At 38.2% G+C, this 18627-nt stretch overlaps 1 protein-coding gene across 1 annotated transcript; it reads left to right on the forward strand.

The window, feature by feature from the left end:
- Positions 1 to 799: 799 nt before the first annotated feature.
- Positions 800 to 17244, forward strand: GPR37 (G protein-coupled receptor 37; the record flags this gene model as incomplete). Its single annotated transcript, XM_083366196.1, has 2 exons — positions 800 to 1813; positions 15118 to 17244. The coding sequence occupies 2 exons, from the start codon at positions 800 to 802 to the stop codon at positions 15934 to 15936; spliced, it is 1833 nt and encodes a 610-aa protein (XP_083222322.1). The 3' UTR covers positions 15937 to 17244.
- Between the last annotated feature and the right edge of the window lie 1383 nt (positions 17245 to 18627).

The raw sequence follows: 18627 nt of genomic DNA on the forward strand, positions 1-18627 counted from the left end.
CCTTGGGCGGGGGGGGACGACCTGCTCCTTCCAAAGAAGCCCCCTCTTCTTCCCCTTTCGGAGACTGCCGGCGATCCGCCCCAGCCACTCAGGACCGCCGGCCTTAGAGAGCTCTCGTGGGGTTCCGCACGAGGGCCAGCCACGCCTCGGACTTCACCTGCCTCCGGGAAAGTGCCTAAGAGAGCTCCGTTGCGCCTGCCCCCCCCCCCCGCCCGGAGGACTGGGCGAAAGCGATGGCGCGATCGTCCGCCCTTGCCCCGAGGATCGCACCTCGGCCGCCGGCGAGCGGCTAGCGGCGGTCTCGGGAAGACTGCGAAACGGGGCAGCCCGAGGCGACAGTTGGCTGGGAAAGGCGGAGCGCTCGCCGAGCGAGGCGGGTTGATTTCCAGGGGTGATCTTGCTTCGCGATCCCGAAGCCTCGATTGATGCGACTTTCTTTGGATTTCTCCCCGAAGGTTAATTTGGCTGCAGAAGAAAATTCTCCCGCCCGGGAAGGGGATTTCTTCTTTCGCGGTTTTATTATTTTCTTCGGAGGAGGAGGAGGTTAGTTCCTCCTCATCTTTAATTCACACCTTCTAGAAACGGCGGATCCGTGTGCTGAGGGCATGACTGGAACGTGATACCTCTCCGGGGAAATAATCAGGGTTATTTATCCATTAAAAGAGACTCTGGCTCACTTCTCACCTTTCTTCTGCTCGGGAATAGGTTGGTGAAATGCATTTGAGTGGCAGCCCTTCCACCTTGGTCAAAAACTGTTAATAAGGGTGTGGTTGGGGGGGTACCAGGTCCTTCGCTCACCATGCATCTTCTCAAAACATTTGGCTTACTTTGGCACACGGTCATGCTGTTTATCTTTGCCCAGGTAACATCCCAAGCCACATTAAATGGAGATGGTATTGTCAGAAAAGGTCGGGAGTGTGAATTGTGGTGCCAGCCAGCTCTTCCAGTACTTCAGCGAGCGGCCCACAAGCAAGAAACAGCTTGGGGTATGGGGCACGTAGGTGGCATTCCTGAGATTTCCATACCCAAAGAGCATCTAAGACTGCAGGCTAAGGCTGGAGGTCAGAAGGGCTGGGCTCCACTGAAGGATTATAGTGATGCCAGCAAAGACATGGGGGTCGCTCAGACGGTCAAGCGTGGAGAAGGTGTGCATCAGGCTGGGGGTCGTTTGGAAAAAAGAAGCGAAAGTCATTTGAGGCAAGATTCTTCTGTAGCCTTGAGAATCAGAAGTGCTTTTAAGGCTGAAGAGTGGGAGGAGAGCTCAGCAAGAATTGGCCACAGGAAATATGCAAGGAGCAAGCGTGGGGCTGGGGAGTCCCAGGGTACAAGAGGAGCAAAAAAAAGTAAAACTTTCAAGAACAGGCACTACATCAGTGACTTCAATATCTCAGTGGATAGTCAGATAACTCCCTTTCAGGGAGTTGTGAAAAATGTTGTGCCTCAGGCATTGCCCTTGAATGACTCAGCCAGTCACATGGCAGGAAGGGTACCTGCTCCCCTGAGAAATGGGACCTTCCAACCATCTCATGTAAAGAACCCTTTTTACCCACTGACCCAGGAGTCCTATGGTGCCTACGCAGTCATGTGTTTGTCAGTAATAATCTTTGGCATTGGGATAATGGGGAACATGGCAGTGATGTGCATTGTCTGCCATAACTACTATATGAGGAGCATCTCCAACTCTTTGCTAGCCAACTTAGCCTTTTGGGATTTCCTTATCATTTTTTTCTGCCTGCCTCTGGTGATCTTCCAAGAACTCACCAAAAAGTGGCTGTTGGACGATTTCTCCTGCAAAATTGTACCTTACATTGAGGTAAGTAACAATAAACGTCACCGATCTGTAGTTTCATAGAGGCTCATGAGATTGGGATCATGGGCGCAATGCTTTCTTAATGAATTGGAATCAGAATCCCATTACTTAAGATCTGTTGACTCTACCAGATCCTTAGAAATTGAGGATGCCCTGCTTCCTTACATCCGGTGTGACTGCTTTCCCTTTTTGCATTTTTTCCTTGATAATGGAATTTATTGTATTAAATTTAAGACATGAATTATTTATCTGATTTTGGTACAAGTTAAGTATATGTATGGTTCTTTCTCAGTCTGCTAACTAGTTCTGCTAGAAGTATGCAGTGCAAATATAAGTTAAATGAGGCCAGATTTATGTTTAGATATTCAGCTCTGTTCCAAAGATCTCAGGTATAGGCATTGTCTATTCTTGTTTTACAAACTCCAGTAATTTATTCCAAGGGCATGCAATCTGTTACTCTCCCTTGCCTTTGGCTATGCTGGTTGCAGCTGATTGTGGCTGGAATTTCAAACATCTGCAAGGTACTAGATTGCTTAATCTTAATGTATTCAATCAAAACGGTTGTGCAACCTTCAATAGATAACATTTTCTGAACTGAAGAGATGATGTAAAGTTAAAAATGGTCTTTCTACATTTCCTACTGCCTTTTGATTTACAAATGAGAAATGATTAGGTGTAACTAATATAAGCCCTTTGTCTTTATTTTATGAAATAAGTTGCATTATAAATTGGAACATTTGCTTCCAACTTTCAACTTACTAGGGTGTTGAAACTGTATATTGGCTTTTATCCAAATATTGTAGGCCAATTGATGGAGTTGAAGAAATCTTTGTTGGATCCAAGTGTTGTCATCCAAACTTGTATGCATAAATATAATATCCTAGTTATGTATCTTACCAGATTTACTACAGAAGAAAATACCTCATTTCTACAGGTGAAAGTTAATAGAGTAAAAGAGACGGTCTTTTAGCATGAAAGCCACAAACATTGTTGCAATATTAACAATATTATTTATTTTTATTTATCAAATTTATTTGTCGCTCATCTCACAGTTCAGGCAACTCTGAGCAGCTTACATCAACATATAATAACAGTTATAAAATGGATTAAAATTACAAAAATTCAAGCAAACTAAAAATATTAAAATATTAACTTGGTTTTGGGTCACTTGCTTTGTTTTTGTTCTGTTTTGTTTTACTTTTTTAAATGTCCCAGGTTTTGACTAAATCCTTAGCTTTTGGCAAGGGAATATATACTTTTGCTATCCTGCTTGGACAGACTCCTTTCCACTGTTCAATTGTCTGTTTTATTTATTTCCTGGAAAAAAGAAACCATTAAATCTGGTTGATAGTGTGGAATAATTCTCTGCATGTGACAGTATGCTTGATATCATTCATTTAATTAGCAGCAGATGGGTAAATGAAGGGAGATAGGATGTTTGTAGTCCCCTAGAAAGTCCATTTCTAATAGTCCATTAGTCAGGCAAAGAAATTATTTCCTGAATTGTATTTAAATTGCATGCATGCCAAGAAATGGAAAAGAAGGTGTGGATTTTTTTTTCTGGTCCTCCTATAGTGGAAAGTGCTAATACTGTGGAAATACCATGACCAAATAAATCACTTTGATTTGTAACTAAAAGCTTGCCTGTAAGATATGACCCCTAACTTTAGAACTTCCCATAAAACACAGGAGCATGGAGTAAATATGACCTTTTCCATGACAGACCTAGAGCCATTTAATAAATTTAAGATGTCAGTGTAACAACCTGTCAGTTTATATTGGAGGTTTACTACCTTGACAGCAATATTGGGGTTAAAGCAGGGATGAGGAACTTCTCATTTTCACTGAACAGAATTCCTCATCACTGAGCTTGCTGTATTAGCTTAAATTAATATGTAAGCTTAAAATTATTTTATGTTGGGTTAAGAACTTTTTAAAGTACAGGTCCAGTATTGAAAACATTAAAACAAGTATTTCTGGATCATGCTGTTCAATTGCAGCATCATGTTCAATGGTGTATAATAAGTGGCTTTATTAAAAAATGAAAAAAGTGGAGTAGAGATATGCATCACATAGAAGATGTATTTTGTTCCAAGCTTGGAAAATTCGAGGCAATTATTTCGTAGTTGGAACAATTCAAAGAAAAAAATGATTTCTATGTTTCTGCTCAAAGTAGTGCCTCTTCATGCCATGTTATGTTTCACACTTGGAACAAATTTCTCGTAACCTATGTTGTGTTTCATACTCAGAACACTGACAATGGCCGTTTTGAGCTTAGAAAATTTCACTATCATAATGTTTGTAGAGTCCTAGAACATTGTATGAATAAGATGTGCTCCTATTTTTAATCCCAAGCATGTATGGCTCAGAGGCCTATTATCTCTGAACATTTGAAGGTAAATAAGCCTTAGTTGATGTATCTTTCATATCTTCATCTAATCCATGAGTGTAGAACTCGATCACATTACATGACATATCACGATATTTTTTGCCTTTGCAGAGCTGGGGTGGGCCTGGCCTGCGCGTGACGCATCCAGTTTGACACCCCTGTTCTAATCCCTTATAAAGCAGGATAATTGTGCTCTTCTAGAGGTTGATGAATTACAAGCATTAATGTAAAGGCCACAATTTGCATCAGCAGTAATGAAAGCTACTGGGAGTTATACCTCAATAATCTCTGAAGGACTTTATAGTTTCTTTAAAAAAAATTCCTCAGTTTAAGTCTCAGTGCATTTATGGACATGTTGGTGGAGTTTCAGAATGACTTGCCATTGATTTCTTCTTCAGTGTTCGGGTTACTTGAAACTGAGAGTGAATATGATAATGCTATTTATCTTCCATTTTTCCAAACTAGGTGATTTTTTTTTCACAGTGAAGAAAAAAATGCAATTTTTGCCATCTTCAGATATTGTGTACTAAGTTCTCATGATGTAGAGAAATTTGTTAAATTTGATATTGCAGAACAGTCAACTTAAAAGAATCGCCTTTCAACCTAAATGTAAGGTCTTTTAAAAAAAGATTATTAAGTAATCATTGTCATATAAAAGGCTGATAGCAAGTCTATTGTAAAGGCATCATTAAAGCGATGTGTTTATTTCATTTATTTTTCATGTTTACCATATTTTCTGGCGTATAAGATGACTGGGTGTATAAGACGACCCCCCCCAACTTTTGAGATGATTTTCAAGATTTTTCGTCTTATACGCCGGAAAATCAGCGAGCCCGGGAAGGCACGCCCTCCCCTCTCACTGTGGAGGAAGCAAGGCAGGCTGGCGTCTGGCGGGAGCTCCTAAGGAGTCCTCAGGGATGCTGCCTCAAGAGGGAAGAGCGTCGGGCGGGAGCCGGCAGGGCAGTCCTGCACACACGTGCACTCCCCGGCTGCTAAGGAGTGCTCCTTAACAGCTGGGGAGTGCGCGCGTGCGCAGGACTGCCCTGCCGGCTCCCGCCAGACGCCAGCCTGCCCTGCTTCCTCCACAGTGAGAGGGGAGGGTGTGCCTTCCCGGGCGCGCTGATTTTCCGGTGTATAAGACGACTGGGCGTATAATACGACCCCCCAACTTTTGAGATGATTTTCATGGTTTAAAAAGTTGTCTTATACGCCGGAAAATACGGTATATGGCCACCCATCTCTCACAATTTATCTTGGGGAGGTGAATAATAAAAACTATAAAATAGCAATATAAACAAAAATCCTATAATTAAAAGCAGTATTATGATTCAGAGCAAGGAGATAAGATTAGATGTTACAAACAATGGAGCCGTCTCGTCAACTCATCATTCCCTTGTCATAATGCTATCAGTGTATGTGTTATTTTTCAATATGTAATTTGCTCCAAGAAATTTAAAATCAACTTAGAAGTAAGCATAATGGGGTACTTTATACCTTATTTCCAGGTATAGCATTGCAGTCTGACTTTTCTGTATTATTTCTTCATAATAAAATTTTCTTCTAGAAGTGTCCCAAAGGTGCTTTTCTAAGAGGCAACTGGACTTTCTTGTCTTTCTTTGAAAATGTTTTGTTTCTCATCCAAGAAGCTTCTTCAGTTCTGACTGGATAATGGGAAATGGAAGGATTTATAATCCTTGCAGACAGCTGGTCATTTGCATTGTTTTAGAGAGTCATTGAGGCCACTTGGAGGCCTTCTTATCTGTGTCTTCAGGGTCACCTACATAGTGCAAATGGATGTGGAGCCTTCTTGGAATTGCTGAAAAGACTGTGATGTGTGGTCTGCGTTTTTTCTGGAAATCCGTTTATACTCCTGCACCATTTGAAGGGTGTTCATCCCAAAGTGCATTCTTTTAGAGAGCTGTTGACTCATCTTCAAATAAAAACAAGCAAAAAGCATCTTTAGGACAACCATGATTTGGATGACTGAGAATCTCCATAGACGTTTAGCTGTGCACTTTAGGATGAACACCCTTTGAATGGTGCAGGAGTACAAATGGATTTCCAGAAGAATTGCAGACTACAGGAGCCATTTGCACTTCAGTTTGAGATGCAGACAATACAGACTCATCCCCAACACCCCTACCTATGTTCAACAGTGAAGGGACACAGGGCAGAAAACATCCTGCAGAAAGCACAGTTCCACAACCCAGTCCTTTCAGCAGTTCCAAGAAGGCTCCACACCCATTTCCACTACTCAATTGCCTCTGAGGTCACAGACAAACCTCCAAGTAGCCTCAACGATTCTCTAAAACAATGCAAATGACCAGCTGTCTGCAAGGAATATAAATCCTTCCATTCCCCACCATCCAGTCAGAACTGAAGAAGCTTCTTGAATGAGAAGTGAAACGTCTTCAATGAAAAGAAAGTCCAGCTGCCTCTTGAAAAAGCACCTTTGGAACAGTCATGACCTGGATGACTGAGAATCACCATAGACATTCTTCTAGAAGTAGTTTGTTTTTTGTTTTTTTTCTCTGATTATTATCTATTGTATTTCAGTTCAGAAGAAAAACAAGAGAAAAGTAAAAATAACAAAAAGTCATAAGATGTACAAGGATTGTGAAATTACCTAAAATTTCAAAATGACCTTGATTTAAATTGGTATTTTAGAATAATTTGTCAATTAAATATTTTAAGGCAGTATTAAAATAAGGCTGTATTAAAATCAAGCTATGCAGTTATTAACAAATATTATGTGTTGTTCACATTGTATGTTATAAATTAAAAAAAAATTGTAATTGTCCGTAAACTAAGAAACTTGGTGATTTTAACAGATCATATCTATTATTATCATCTTCTATTGAGAAATTGGATGCAGTATGAAATAAACATAGTTTGCTTTCAATATGTGGAAAACTTATTTAGGTTACCAAAGTCATGATACCCAGGATGTAAAATACATCTTGGCTGATCAATGCACTCCATGCCATGCAAAGTAGTTATACTGTAAACACAAAATCAGCTGCTTCTTTTGCACCATATGTTTAATATTTCCTTGGTTGTCTTATGAATAAATTAAAGTACTTCTAATTCATCCTAACTGACTACTAGGTAGGACAAGGGTTAGGTCTACTTGACAAAACTCAAAAGGGAATAGTTCTTTTCTAGGGCAATTTCATTAAAACATTAATGAGTTGAGGAAGACGGCGCTGATAGCATTTACATGTCCATTGGTGAACGAAATTTGTCCATCTGGCCCAATTATCAAGAGAAGACCTGTGCATGTTTTCCTTCTTCATGAGATTGATGGGCTATAGGCCTGCAAGTACTGATGGCATTTTATAAACAAATTAAGCGATTTTATTCCAGCATCCATTCAAACCCCCATTCATTTTGTTTTGTTTTATGGGTGCTAAAGATTAACTTTTTAGTAATAATTTAATATTGAATGATGGGCTTTTTGCAATACTGTTTGCTTTATCCTGTTGTAATCTTCCCAAATAAAGGACTGGGCTAGAAATATTGTCAAATAAATGATATCTAATTTAGTGTATTCTAATTATTTTCTATAGATAACAGTGATAACTTCAAAAGTTTGCTCTCTTGTTTGTGTTTATTATATTTATTCCTTTGTTACAATCTTTTAATTTAGAGGGAAGTTTGAAGTAGGCAGGGCTTTTAAAAATTATGTAAGTGAACATAATGCCACTGCAGTTTTGCAAAACATATCGTAACTCCTTGGATGATAACAACTATTATTTGATCGTAGTATTAGTTTCTTAGTAGAAGTATTATCTCCCTTCAGGTCATTTCTCACACTCACAGTAATGTATGGATGTTTTTATCAGGTGGATAGGATTATAACACGAATGCTTTCCATGAGCACCATCCGTGGTCCTTAGGGAAGAAGAATGAAGATAAAGAAAGTTCTCAAATTTTCTTGCCTACCTGATCAAAGCATTCATGCATCGATTATTTTATATATTTCCTGTTTTGTTTTAGTTCAGTTTTACCCTGCCATTCTTCCATGAGGTAAAGGTAGCTTACCAGGAATCACCTTTCATTTTATTACCCACAACATCTGTGTGAGGTAAGTTTAACTGAGGGAGAGATTAATCCAATGAACTTTCAAAGATGAGGATCCCTCCACCACTAATCTAGAACTGCACATTATGTTCATGGGGTTGCTCAATGAAATTGTAATTCAGATGTATAAATCTACTGAACCAGATCTTAAAACATGAGGAAGAAACTAAAATAACATTGCAGCTGATGTTGAAACCATGTTCTTGTAAATCTAAACAAAGAACTTCGAAGGTGCTGGCTCAGTTTACCCTTTTATAAAAAGGAAAGTGTAGATTTCAACTTAATTGCATGCCATGAATTTATAAATATGTATTAAGGCACTTGATTTGTGGTTTATGATCAGTATGAATCTTTTTACTCTGGTTACTCTGTTAGGAATATTTGTATTAATATTTGTTAATTTTTCCCCTGAAGATGGAAAAGATTTTATTGAATCTCTTTAAAGACTTAAAACTCAATTTTCTGTTAATTTTCATGTGGCTACTATCAAACATGAACGAATTATGTAAGCAATTTAATTTTCAGATGCATTGTGGAATTTTAATTTGCTGTTAGAACAATTATATTCATTTGCCGTATGTTCATTTTTAATTTGGAACCTCTTTTTTGATGTTATGTGAATTGTGAATTGGCTTTTAATCAATAATTTAAAGCCATATTATATGAAGTCCATCCTGACTGAAATATTATTTATATTACTTTGTAGTAATTCAGAAAGCACATGTTGTAAATTAGTAAGAAGTTAGAAAACCTGTATTTGCTTGTTTCATTTATTCTGAAATATGTTTTCTTTGTATTAATGCTCTTGATTTCAATGGAGCTGCTCCCTTGAATTGACGCTTAAATAGAGACAATATTTGGAATACTTAAGGCCAAGTGCTTTACTCTCAGTTCCAGTTTTCATCCATGTACCAATGGCGTGGCTGAACATTGTTGTTGTTAGTTGCGAAGTCATCGCGACCCCATGGACAACGTTCCTCCAGGCCTTCCTGTCCTCTACCATCTTCTGGAGTCCATTTAAGGTCACGCCTACTGCTTCAGTGACTCCATCCAGCCACCTCATTCTCTGTCATCCCCTTCTTCTATTGCCCTCAATCTTTCCCAGCATTAGGCTTTTCTCCAGTGAGTCCTTCCTTCTCATTAGGTGGCCAAAGTATTTGAGTTTCATCTTCAGGATCTGGCCTTCTAAAGAGCAGTCAGGGTTGATCTCTAGGACTGACCAGTTCGAACACCTTGCAGTCCAAGGGACTTGCAGGAGTCTTCTCCAGCACCATAGTTCAAAGGCTTCAATTCTTTGGTGCTCAGCAGCTGAACATACAAATGCAATAATAGAACAATATATAAGATGCTATATAAATTATCAACAAAATGAATGGGCAGACTTTTTGCTGTTTGCTGAAATAGCATACAATAATGCAGTGCACAGCAGTACTGTTTTTTCACCTTTTAAAGTAACTTCAGGGAGTCTGCTCAGGTCCACTCTTGAAACCATGCTTTTCCTAGAATTAACCAGCAGTATACATCATGGATTACAATTTCAAACAAGAAATGTGATAACATCTCAATAGCAATAGCACTTAGGTTTATATACCATTTCATAGTGCTTTACAGCCCTTTCTAAGCAGTTTACAGAGTCAGCATGTTGTCTCCAACAATCTGGGTCCTCTTTTAACCAACTTTGGAAGGATAGAAGGGTGAAGTCACAATAATGATGTGATGGCTTAATTCTTACAAAGCTGGTGCCACTGCCACATACTAGCACGTGTGTTAAACTAAAAGTAGTGTTAAAGTGACATGTTAGTTATTTAATGACATGCTAATTCAGTTATTGACTCACATCTATGGTACATGATATATTACTGACAATAAATATACAGCAATTTTAGAGATATATCACTTAAGCGTGCAGGTTAATCAGCTTATTACACTACAAACATGCATTTAGCATAGAACTTCACTAATCCAATTTAACCTTGGTTAATATTCTTAAGGCAGTGATTTGCATTTCACCTATTTTTGCCACTGATTTGAAGTAGATCGTGCAATAAATCAGTAACAAGAGGTTTAACATAAATAATGTTAAAACTTCATGAAGTACTCTTTATGTTTTTAAAATGTGCTTTCTATTTTTTTAAAACCATATTTTTCTTGTGTGTATAAGTGTGGATCACAGTATTAGCTCAGTAGGGTTAAACAGTAGTGTGGTAGTGATACTCCTTTCTACTCCCCACAGCCATACAGACTACAGTGTTAATCAGCTAGAACTAACTAAAGGCAGTATTTTTCAGCCTTAGCAACTTTAAAATGTGTGAAGAGTTTTCTGTGACTCTTTTCTGCCAGCTTGTGCTCAGCAAGATTTTGAAGCCCTGAGTGATCCATTCAACATTTTTCAGAGAATGTCCTTTCTTTGGATTTCATCTATTATGAGCATGGACATTTCAGTAATAAAAAAATAAGCAAGATATGATTGTTCTTGCCTGTGTTATTCTGAGCTGCCCAAACTTGATGATTTGAGCAGTATATAACTGCTGTGGGAAAAACTATGTACAAATAAAACCAATGAAATTTCCTTGTTATATTCATCTTCTTTTCTCACAGTGAAGAAGTTTCTTGCCCAGTGGAATAAACCTACAAAATACTTGAGTTCCTAAAAATGTCAAAGTGGACCTGAAAATGGGTTGAACTTCCAGTGCAAGTCTGCACATTCAGTGAGCCATGAAATTATAACTTCGACAATTTCCGTACCAATAAAACTTGATCATTTTAAATCCTTTTTTTCCTCTTCAAAACTTCAGGATCCATGTATGCTTCTCAATATGCATACAAGAGTTTTGCCAATCAGACTTTGGTCAAATAGTCAGCTTTATTTCTCTGCTCATCCTGGTATTGGAAATGCTTGGTTCAGGATCATTTTCCCGATGCCTTTATACATGCAAATGAAAGGAGGTAGTTTTGGTATTCACTAAAAGTGGTCCACAAACATTTGTATCTGCCCTACATCCTGAGTGTGAAATTTCAAAACAAAGGAATTTGTCTTTGACTTGGCAGAAAACAGAACTCAGCAGTGTTTTGAGGCTAACAAAAGCTACATTTGTTATCTTGCTGCTGTAAAAATTAGTTCTAGATGTTCTTCCTTGGAACTAAACTCCCTTCTAAATTTACACAATAAATGATGTCAGACATTACTGTTAAATATGAAAAGGCAACAGTACTGACAACTTTATTTTGTTTCCAATCTGATTCCCTCCACATTGTCCGATTGTAAGTTTTCAAATTCCTAGAAAGTATGGTTTGTAGGAGAAGAAATGTGTTAGTCTGTGGCAGCCAAAAATTAGGTGTCTGATAGCACCTTTTCAAATTTAATTGAAAGCTATAAACCTTAATTAACTGTAGCTGTATTTCACAAAAGTGATGCCTTTTAATTAAATTTGTAAGTCTGAAAAGGTGCCACCAAACGCCTTTGATATTTGGAAAGTATGGAGGGTGCCAAATTGAAAAAAACCTGTTGTACTTCAATAACTTACAATTCAAAGAGTAATAACAGCACATTTGAAACAGTTTTGCAGGTCCAGATGTGCATATGAAATTCATATCCCAACAGAATCCTCAATCTAAAATTTAAGCTCATTCTTAGTGTGTCAGTACTATATTTCAGTGGGACAGAGGAAGGTATGTTTAGAGGTGAGAGACAACATCTAGTGAATTTTGGCTAAGTTGGGACTATCTATATAATTGCACGAGGGAGTTCTTGTTTCTTTGAATGAGGGATGTATTCCCTCTTTAAAGAAGGCAGTCATACTGGTTTTACTTAAAACACTATTCCTAGACCCGTGATAATTTTAATATTATAAGCCAGTCTTCCAATCTTTCATTCTTAGTGAAGGTCACAGTCTTAAAGTGCAAGATACATATGGATAAAACATCCCACCTACTTCAAGTGGAGTGCCATCTATGATAATGATACTTTAATGAATAACTTACACAAGAAGCTAGATTCAAGGAATATGACACTGCTAATACTATTACCAATCTTCAGTAGCATTGGCCAGGGTATTCCTCTAGGCCAGGGGTAGGCAACCTCGGCTCTTTTATGACTCGTGGACTTCAACTCCCAGAATTCCTGAGCCAGCACAGCTGGCTCAGGAATTCTGGGAGTTGAAGTCCACGAGTCATAAAAGAGCCGAGGTTGCCTACCCCTGCTCTAGGCCATGGTAGAGACGTTGTTTCAGCTTCCTTCCTATTTGGATGCACATAGAAGGTGGTGCAACTAAACTACTGTTTGAGACCTGTGTCATTGACCTATGAGATTATCTATGTGCCCTACATTGTTTCACATTTTCATGAAATTGATGGTAATAATCTTACTAGGGGGGACATGATAGCAGTCTTCCAATATCTAATGGGCTGCCACCAGAAAGAGGGAGTCAACCTATTCTACAAAGCATGGCAGGACAAGAAACAATGAATTGAAACTTACAAAGGAGAGAGCCAACCAAGAAATAAAGATAAATTTCCTAACAGTGTGAACAATTAATCTAGTGGCTCCCAACCCTTTCTATACCCTCAGAACACTTCTGATATATTCTGTCACCCCTTACAAAAGTTCAAAATAATGGCAACAAATTATGCATATACATTATAATTTTGAAAACCCAAGTTTTTGCACCCCCTGGAATATTGTCTCGCACCCCCGGTTGGGAACCCCTGAATTAACCAATGGAACAATTTGCCTCCAGAAGTTGTGGATGCTCCATCACTGGAGGTTTTTATGAAGAGATTAGACAGCCATTTGTCTGAAATGGTATAACGTCACCTGCTTCAACTGGGGGTTGGACTAGAAGATCTCTAGTGTCCCAATTCTATTATTCTAATTCCTATCCTAATTCTGGGCCTTTCGGGTTAACTGCAGTTATAAAGCTGGTAAAATCCAATTCTTTTGTTCCCTGTGAAAGTTGGAGTTAGAATAGCTATAGCAAAGAATATATTCATACAGCTACAAATAATATACCAACTACAGTAATTCTTGAACCATTCAGACTGTTAGCCGTGCTTGAATTTCACCCTATTATGACAAAAGCAAGGTGCTTTATCAGGGATTGCTTGTGCAAGTGGCTGCTGACTAGTCCAAGGAATACTGCAGAGGGAAAGAACTGCTCTAAATGCAAGTTGCCCCCTAGGAACAATTTAATGAGCTGTTGTTGACCTTTCAAGACCTGAGCAGCTTAGGGCCAGACTATCTACAGGACCACCTCTCATAAATACTGGAGATCTGCTAATTACTACTGACTTGTAGTGGCCGTCTGAGTCCCCATAGTCTCATTTTGCATCCTTTACAACCCTCTGACCATGAAGCTGACACAATTTCCTGGCCTTTCTTGGTGGGAAAATATGGCTAACATAACAGCAAACACAAACACACACACACACAAACTCCTTTTTCCCCAAGCCCACCCTTATCTGCATATGTGATATGATTCTATTCACCTTGCAGTCCTCGATTCCTCCCCCTCCCCTTGTTGTGTTCAGACCCTGGATGCCAAAAGGTAGCCCATTTTTGGAACAGATGATGTTCTGTGGAATGGACTAATGATCTAACTGGGGGAAAAGTAGCACTGTGTTCTTTAAATAGCTCCTGGTTGGAATTTACTTTCATCTGATGGTAGATGCTTGTTTTAGGTCATTTTTTTAACAGAGACAGGATAATTTGCCAAAGGAGCATAGCAGCAGAGCATGAACTGAAAAAAGAAATGCAATTAGACTGGTTTTCTGCTGCTGGCAGAATAGAATCAGCTTTAATTTCAATTCAGTTAATACCTTTTCACTGGACCGAGATGCATCCTGTACAAACTGTGACATGTGGCTGACTCCCTATTCAGTGTTATTTATTTAGTTTTATATCCCAATGATCATGATATCAGATTGAAAATGAATTATAATAGAATGCTATTACGGATTTATTCTGAGTTTTTTTGCACACCTCTGTTTAATTCCTAATATATTGAAGCAGTTACCATTTATATTTTAATTATTTTGGTTTTCAGAGGAAGAAAAGATAATGCATGTCATTTAAAGGAAGTGCTCCATGGATTGAAAAAGTGCTGGAACTGGCAGTGATGGGAAAGTAAACTGTTGATTAAGGAAAAGAATTTATCTAGTTTTCTTTCTACTCAGAAACCGCTTCTGGACTTTCTGCTCAAAAGAGGAATAAAAATAAAACTCTTTAACTTTGGGTTGTGATGATTAAAATAGGTTGTTGTTACAGAAATGGCTAATAATCAGTATTATGTAGAAATGAAAAGTTGAGATTATAAATTTATTATGTAATTTGCTATCTGTGGAGATTCTCAGTCATCCAGGTCATGGTTGTCCCAAAGCAACTGGACTTTCTTTGTTTTGCTTGAAGAAGCATTGCTTCTCATCCACTATTCAGTCAGAACTGAAGAAGCTTCTTGAATGAGAAGGGAAAGGTCTTCAAGCAAAACAAAGAAAAAGATCCTTGAAAAAGCACCTATGTAATTTACTGCATGAGGAGAAGTTGGATGTCACTGCTTTGTCCCTCTTTCTTCTCCACCAGATTATTATTCTTCCTCTTTCCCTTTACTTACTTTCCCAATTACTTTTATTTTCATTTATATATTCTATTAAGAAAAAAATCAATAAAAATAAAAATAAAAAAAATTAAAGGAAGTGCTGCACTAATAAAGAGACATTACCCTACTATAACAAGTTTATAGGTTAGGCTGGTAGTTTTCAGGAAATCTAGATATTTTGTGTCCTGTATTGTGCATATCCTCATATCTAACTTCTGATTTATTTATTTTTCCTCCTTATCCAGGTAGCATCTCTTGGAGTAACAACCTTCACATTATGTGCCCTCTGTATAGACCGATTTCGGGCTGCCACCAACGTGCAAATGTATTATGAAATGATTGAAAACTGTACATCCACAACAGCCAAACTAGCTGTGATATGGATTGGAGCTTTACTGCTGGCTCTTCCTGAAGTGGTTCTGCGCCAATTGAATAAAGAAAACTCTGAAATTAGTGGGAATCCACCTGTGGAACGATGTGTGGTCAAGGTCTCTCCCCACTTACCTGACACAATATATGTGCTAGCACTTACATACGATGGTGCAAGGCTTTGGTGGTACTTTGGCTGTTACTTTTGCTTACCAACACTTTTTACCATCACTTGCTCATTGGTGACTGCCAGGAAAATCCGAAAGGTGGAAAAAGCTTGCACCCGTGGGAACAAGAGGCAGATTCAGCTGGAAAGCCAAATGAACTGCACAGTTGTGGCACTGACCATTTTGTATGGTTTTTGCACCATTCCAGAAAACATTTGCAATATTGTCACTGCCTACATGTCCACAGGGGTATCTCAGCAGACTATGGACCTTCTCCATCTGATTAGTCAGTTTCTCTTGTTCTTTAAATCTTGCGTGACTCCAGTTCTCCTCTTCTGTCTTTGTAAACCATTCAGCCGAGCTGTCTTGGAGTGCTGCTGTTGCTGTTGTGATGAGTGCATTCAGAAGTCTTCTACAGTAACAAGTGACGATAATGACAATGAATACACCACAGAGCTTGAACTGTCCCCTTTTAGTACGATACGTCGTGAAATGTCCACATTTGCCTCTGTGGGAACTCACTGTTGATTTTCCCTTTGATCAGAATCCTTTCCCAACTTACAATAAAATTGGTTTGAGTTTTAGGCTAATTTCAGTTGGATCCTATTTTTTCCCCATGTTGCAAAAGGAAAAGTAAATTGTGTAAAATGTAAAGTATGCTAGTTTGTATATAACAAGTTTTCTTTCAGAACTAGCTTTAGTTACTAAAAAGAGCAGACTCACCAGGGATCTTTAGAATCATTATCTTGATGGTGCTAGCATTTCTTCATTAAGGGAAGGCTGAACTAATTTTGGCCACTCTCTTCTATTATGTAAACTAATACAGATTTTGGCTTGGGAAGATATTACTGGAATTTCCTTGATAATGTTCACTTTATAATAAGCATTTCTAAAGTTGCAATCCTAAATATATATGCTTGATAGCAAGTCTTCTTAAATTCAGACTTCTGCATAAAAATGCAAAGGATTCCACTGTTTGTCCATGAACTTTTAAAAAGATGGGAACAAATATTAGTAAGTCAATTTATTTTGAGGCATGTGAAGTATGTGCCCATATATTTTACTAATGAGGTTTTAAATTGCTTAACCAAGATCATTGTATCCTTACCCCCCAAATGTTTTGATGAAATTTATTTGATTTAGAGTGTTTGAGAATAGTTTTAAATTTGTTTGATGTAAATAATTATGAGATTATTTGACACAGAAACAATAGTATTTTTATTGTATTCCCTGTACTGTTAACTGTTAGTTAAACAATTTTACCAAGTAATATAAGAACATTTCCATAGGGAAAGCAATCATTTTTATGTTGACTTGTAATAAAATAACTAAGATGGTCTTAATAATATGCTGTTCCAGTCAAAAGCATACATCCTATGCATGTATATGCATAAAGGTGTAAAGCCTCTTCCTTCTGCCAGTATGACCAACAATAACCATTTATGGAGTAGGATATATAGTTATAGGGGTGGCTTCTACGTATGAGCTCCCGTGTGTTAACACATTGAATTGGAAGTTAGAACGTATCTACACAACAGGTTCCCAATATTGTACACCTTTCAAAAAATCATAACAAATCCCTTAATTCTGCAGTACACAATATACAGGCTGAAGATTTTTTCTTTTTAACACGTTGTATGCAAAGGCATGTATTCTGTCTGTCCCAATGGGGATTCCCACTCATATTGGGTGTATGACTTGTGATTCTATTAGTTTCTTTTTACAGTATTTCTACAATAAAGGTATCTCTTCAGTCTGTGTATATAACACTTGCTGTAAGTAAAAATGCCATTTCTAGAAAGTAGAGAATTGCCACAGAATTAGTGACAATAAATTTGGAAGGCTTACTATACAGTATGTGATGCATATTTTATTTCTTGATGTTTCTTAGAAATACATAAACTTTGAATTAAAATTAAATTTCAGGACCTCAATGGTATATTTATTTTGCTGTATGAAGGCTGTTTACATCTTCTGTAATGAGAGGTAGGAGAAGAAGATTTTTTTTTAAAAAAAATCAAAGTTGATTGAAACAACATCTGTGAAAACAGTGGAAACAAAGCAAGTATTCTTGGTGTTTTTGATTAGAAATTCAAGCAGATTTTATACAGTATTTCCCTTCCTATTGCCTAATTCCTAACCCTAATACTGTATTCATATCTATATTTATTCACAGCTTTGGTTTTCCATTTGTTCTTAATATACTATAAAAAAGAGGACATGATAACCTGATACCATAATCACACTACATCATAATGTAATGGTTAGAAAGTTCAAAATTTACATTTTTTATTTTTGCAAAAATTTAATTGATACAATGCTAACCAGTTATAGCATGCTCCAAACAATTTCTATTGGTCAGAGAGTGAAAGTAGAACAAATTTTGGCCTCTTTATCTGAAATTGGTTAGTTTGGAACATGATGAAAATGAAAGGTTTTATATCACAAAAGTTTGGGGAATAACAGAAAGTGCTAATCTTGAATGAAGGCTGCTAAGGTACTAGAGAAGTATAGTTGATGTCTAGAAATTACAGGTAGTTCTTGATTTACAATCACAATTGACTCTCAAATTTCCCTTGCTAAGCAATGCAGTTGTTAAGTGAATTTTGCCCCACAGTTGTTAAGCGAATCATTTTAGTTGTTAAGTGAATCATGCAGTTGTTACGTGAATCTGGCTTCCTGTCAGGACCCACCTCCGAGCTCATCTGCTCTTTCCTCACTGAAAACCTCAGCCAGGTCCCTGTATTCCTCTGGTATCTCTGGTAATCCCTTCTCTTTCCCCACTGCTGCTGTCTCCTCCCTCTGGGTTGGGGGGCTGCTTTTGGAGTCTACATTCTTCTGCCCCCCCTTTGGGTAGTTGAGTTCTGCTGTCCTCCAGTTTATCCCGGGGTTCCATTTCTTCAGCCATTCCAGTCCTAGGATCATTGGGCATTCCATGCCTGGGGCCACTATAAATGTTATGTCCTCCTCATGGGGCCCCAGTGATAGGTGGATTGGTAAAGTGGCTAGGGTGGCTGGTCCTCCCCCTGCTATTGTCCCATCTAATTGACTAAAAGAGATTGGATGTTTTAGCCTCCTCACTGGGATGCTCAATCTCTCCACCAGCGTTGGGCTGATAAGGCAGCGGATGCACCCAGAGTCTATCAGAGCTTTTATTTTGGCTGCTTCAGGCATAGGGGAAGCTAATATAGTCACTGTCTTAAGTATGGGTGGAAGGGG

This window comes from Vipera ursinii, assembly GCF_947247035.1.
Source record: "Vipera ursinii genome assembly, chromosome: 6".
NCBI classification, from domain to species: Eukaryota; Metazoa; Chordata; class Lepidosauria; order Squamata; family Viperidae; genus Vipera; species Vipera ursinii.